General features: G+C 53.7%; 1 protein-coding gene across 1 annotated transcript; it reads right to left on the bottom strand.

Moving 5' to 3' along the window:
- Positions 1 to 1,045: 1,045 nt before the first annotated feature.
- Positions 1,046 to 3,324, bottom strand: Olig1 (oligodendrocyte transcription factor 1). Its single transcript, XM_077795045.1, has one exon. The coding sequence runs from the start codon at positions 3,199 to 3,201 to the stop codon at positions 2,401 to 2,403; it is 801 nt and encodes a 266-aa protein (XP_077651171.1). The 5' UTR covers positions 3,202 to 3,324; the 3' UTR covers positions 1,046 to 2,400.
- Between the last annotated feature and the right edge of the window lie 524 nt (positions 3,325 to 3,848).

Genomic DNA, 3,848 nt, shown 5'->3' with positions numbered 1-3,848 from the left:
GATTTATTGATTTTATTTATTTATTTGGTTTTGATTTATTTGCTTTTACTTTTCCTTCAGTGCCTTGTCAGGATGCAAGATAAACAAGGACAGGCACTGAATCAACAGATGCATAAATTCAAATGTAAAAGCCAGAGGCAGAGTCTGGGAAGAATGAAACACTTTCCTGACACAGGTTGGTGTGCAGAGCCACTTTCTCATGGGTTTTGCTTCCCCTGGGACACAGACACAGCCAGCATGGTAAGGAGCAATTCCATTTTTCTAGCACCTTCTCCCGTGTACGTTCCCAAAGTGAATGCTAGTCTCCTTTAAATGTACACATTCCTTGATAATTCCACATAGAAAAAATTGAATCACCCCATCTGAGTTTTCCTGGGGTTCAAGGGGATATAGGATTTCTCTGTGCATCCCATCCCCTACATTTAAACATGGGTTGGATTTCACTGGGAACTATGAAATGTTTTAATATGTCACATGAGCAAGTCAATACCCCAAATTTTTCTTAACATCAGGAATGGAAGAGTTTTCCTTTCCTCTTAGGTGAGTTAAATGATGTCTCAAGTCATAATTTCTGAGAAGACAACCCCCAACATTATTTAAATTGCTGGGGAAGGGGGGAACTCATAACTAAGTGATAATGTTTAAGGTTCTGTCCACTAAGAAAAGGTGAATTTTTGAGAAAGATGCTGAAATTTTAAAAAATTATGAAAAATGTATTGCTTGTTTTTCACTGGAGGAAACTAGTTAAAAATAGACCTATTCCCAAAATTTGACCAAAAACTAGCTCCTGGAATTGCCCATCTCCCTTCCCCGATCCCATCCACTGGCCTGCAGTCCTTAAATTTTCCAGTTGATGCCTGAACTTGAACTAGGGTTACCTGTTTATTTGGGGTTATTTTACAACTCAGGAAGTCGGGTTTTAGAATGTGGAATCCCAATCATTTAACCATTAACTTTCATCCAGAGGTTCTAAATACACCATGGCATAAGGACATTTTTATTAACAAACAAATCGAACAAAAAAATGTAAAAATTAAGCTTTCAATGTTTTATTTTGTTGATTCTGTATAGCTCAAGAGAACAAAGTTAGAGGTAAAATTAAATGCCAGTTAAATTCGGCTACTACCAACAACTAAAAATTTGCAGTATAAAAAATGCAAGCTGCTGATAAATCATATAATAATCTTGGGTAATTGGTTAACGCCTTAACGGATCAAGAAGGGTGGGTCATCTATGTAATTCTTCAACGGCAAAGCGGCGAGAAGCACGACCGGTGGGACGTGCTGGTTGAGGACTCCATAGGCCGGAGGGAGGGACAGGGTAGAAAATGCCACCGGCAGGCCGCGACAACAACAGCTGGGTCCGCGGAGCAGTAGGGGTTTGGAGTCCTGGTCCTCCTCCTTCACGTCTTTTAAAAAGAACGTTAATTGGCTAGCTTCAGATGAAGGAGACTGCGAAAAGCCTTGCTACCTATTTTAGTAAATCCGGAACACAGATGACATGAAGGGTGGTGGGTTTTTGCTTTTAAGCAAGATCAAATGTTGATTATGCTACCTTTGGGGAAGGGGAGACGAAAGGTGAAACTCGAGTTCTACGCTAGGAAGACCCCAGGATTTAAGAGCAAACACTCCCTGCAACGAAACACCTGGTTATGCGAGTCTCAAAAATAGCATTCCAAGTCTGGCTACCAAAGCCGATGGACTTCCCACCCCAGCACACCCAACAACGCTGGAGCTGTCACCGCCCCCACCCGCGGCACCGCGATGCCAAAAGCTGAGAGCCACTGAGGGTCTGTCCAACTGCGACGCCCCGGATGGTCTGCGCGGACTAACTGGTCTTTTTCGGCCTCCCAGGTCCGATAGTTTCCGTTGACAAGTTTGGGCTTGGCTGTTGGGAACAGGGTGCCTGTGGGCTCCAGCAAACAACTCCTCTGCGGGTCCGCGCTGTTCGAAATCCCCCCCAAGGCCTGGAGGAGGACCGCTCCCTGGAGGTCGCACTCTGGACTGGTCTTTCGCCCCACCCAGAGGGATCCCAACAGAACACAGAGCCTCCTAAAATCCACACCAGTCCTGCGAGGCGCACAGCTCTAGGGACAGGGAGAGAGAACTCGTTGGGTGATGGGTGACACGCTCACGTTCTGCCTTAAACGGGTGGAATCCACCTAGAACCTAGACCGCCTAGATGTTCCTTGTAACATCTGCTGGGGGTGCTTTAATTTCCTGGGGGAGTAGGGCTGGGGAAGAAGGGGCTGGACAGTCCCTACCTCTGGGCCAATAAATTCGAAATGCCCTTCTTACTCGGGCCCCCTCTCTCCCTGGACTCAGAGGCACAGGGGTGAGGGAAGCTGGACGGCAGGAGGCCGGGCAGAAGTCCCATCTCGCCCAGGGCCCCGGCAGGGCCTCACTTGGAGAACTGAGCCGGTACCGCTGCCAAGCCCAGGCCGGCGGGGACAAGGTGCTGGAACTTGCAAACCGCGCAGGTGCAGAGGCCGGGGCCACCCGCGCCACCGCCCGGAAGCGCGAACTGTCCGCACGGCGGCTCGTCTAGGGCCAGCGACAGGTACTTGGCGGGGCGCAGCGCGTCTGGGGGCCCCACGGCGCCGGGTGCCAGCAGCACTGAGCCCGGCGCGGCAGCTAGCAGGGGCAAGCCAGCCAGCAGCAAGCGCGGCACAGCGGGCCCGGCGCCCTCGCCCAGCGCTCGGCGAAGCTCCTGCAGCGAGCTGCCCAGCAGCAGGATGTAGTTGCGGGCGAGCAGCAGCGTAGCGATCTTGGACAGCTTGCGGCCGGGCGCGCCCTGGCAGTGCGCCGCAGAATAGGGCAGGATGACCTCGCGCAGAGCGTCCATGGCCAGGTTCAGGTCCTGCATTCGCTTCCGCTCGCGGCTGTTGATCTTGCGCCGCAGCTGCTGCTGCTGCTCCTCTTTGGCGTCAGCCCGGGCACCGCCGCCAGCGTGCGCGCAGGACCCCGGCCCGTTGCCTAGCTGCTCGGCTGGCCCCTCTGGCTTCTCGCGCGCAGCCTTGGGGAGGAGGGGTGCCGTCGTGGAGGAGGAGGAAGTGGAGGAGGAAGAGGAAGAGGAAGGCGGCTGCCGATAGCCCACCAACTCGTACAGAGAGGCCCCGAGCTGCACGTCCCCAGGCCGCTGGGGCCGAAGCATGGTCGCGGGGGCCGCGTTCACGCGCGCCTGGGAGACCGCATAGTACATCTGGGGGGCGATGCGGGCGGCCTAGGGCGCCCTTCAGGAACGCTCCGCCGTGGGCCCGTCCGTAGGCCGCCCCTCCCCGCGGACCTGCGCGCGGGTGGCCGACGGCGGGGCAGCTACCGGCGCCCGACCCCTTTAAACCCGGCTTGGGAACCTGAGGGGAACGCGGTTGGAGGGGCTCAACCAATCGAGGAGCGAGGCCGGGGACAGACGTGTGTTCATTGGCTGCCCGAGCCCAGGCCGGCGCGGAAGTGCCGCTGGCACAGCTCAAGGAGGTTATTGTGAGCGCCAGGCCTAGTGCGCGGGACAGGCCCCTGGAGGGGATGGGGGACGCCTTTCGGGTGAAGCTTAGCTCTGCAAAAAGGAGGGTGGCATTTGATCAGGTTGAAAGGCACTTGTCTCCCTCCAGCTCCCAAATGTGTCCACTCTTTTTCTTGTTAAACGTAATACACGTCTTCAAAACTGAAACTGTATAGCTCTTAAGAAGTTTCCCACCCCCACCCTCAACTCCTGGCAACCACCATTCTGTGCTCTGTCCCGATGAATTTGTTCTGCTCTAGGAAGGTCGTGTAGGTAGAGTCTTACAGTATTCGTCTTTTAGTGACTGTCTTATTTCGCTTAGCATGTCTTAAAGCTTTATCCAGGTAACA

The sequence above is a fragment of the Urocitellus parryii genome, chromosome 2 (assembly GCF_045843805.1).
Source record: "Urocitellus parryii isolate mUroPar1 chromosome 2, mUroPar1.hap1, whole genome shotgun sequence".
NCBI lineage: Eukaryota > Metazoa > Chordata > Mammalia > Rodentia > Sciuridae > Urocitellus > Urocitellus parryii.
Note: the sequence above shows the minus strand (reverse complement) of the source record. Positions and strands in the feature narration are given on the sequence as shown.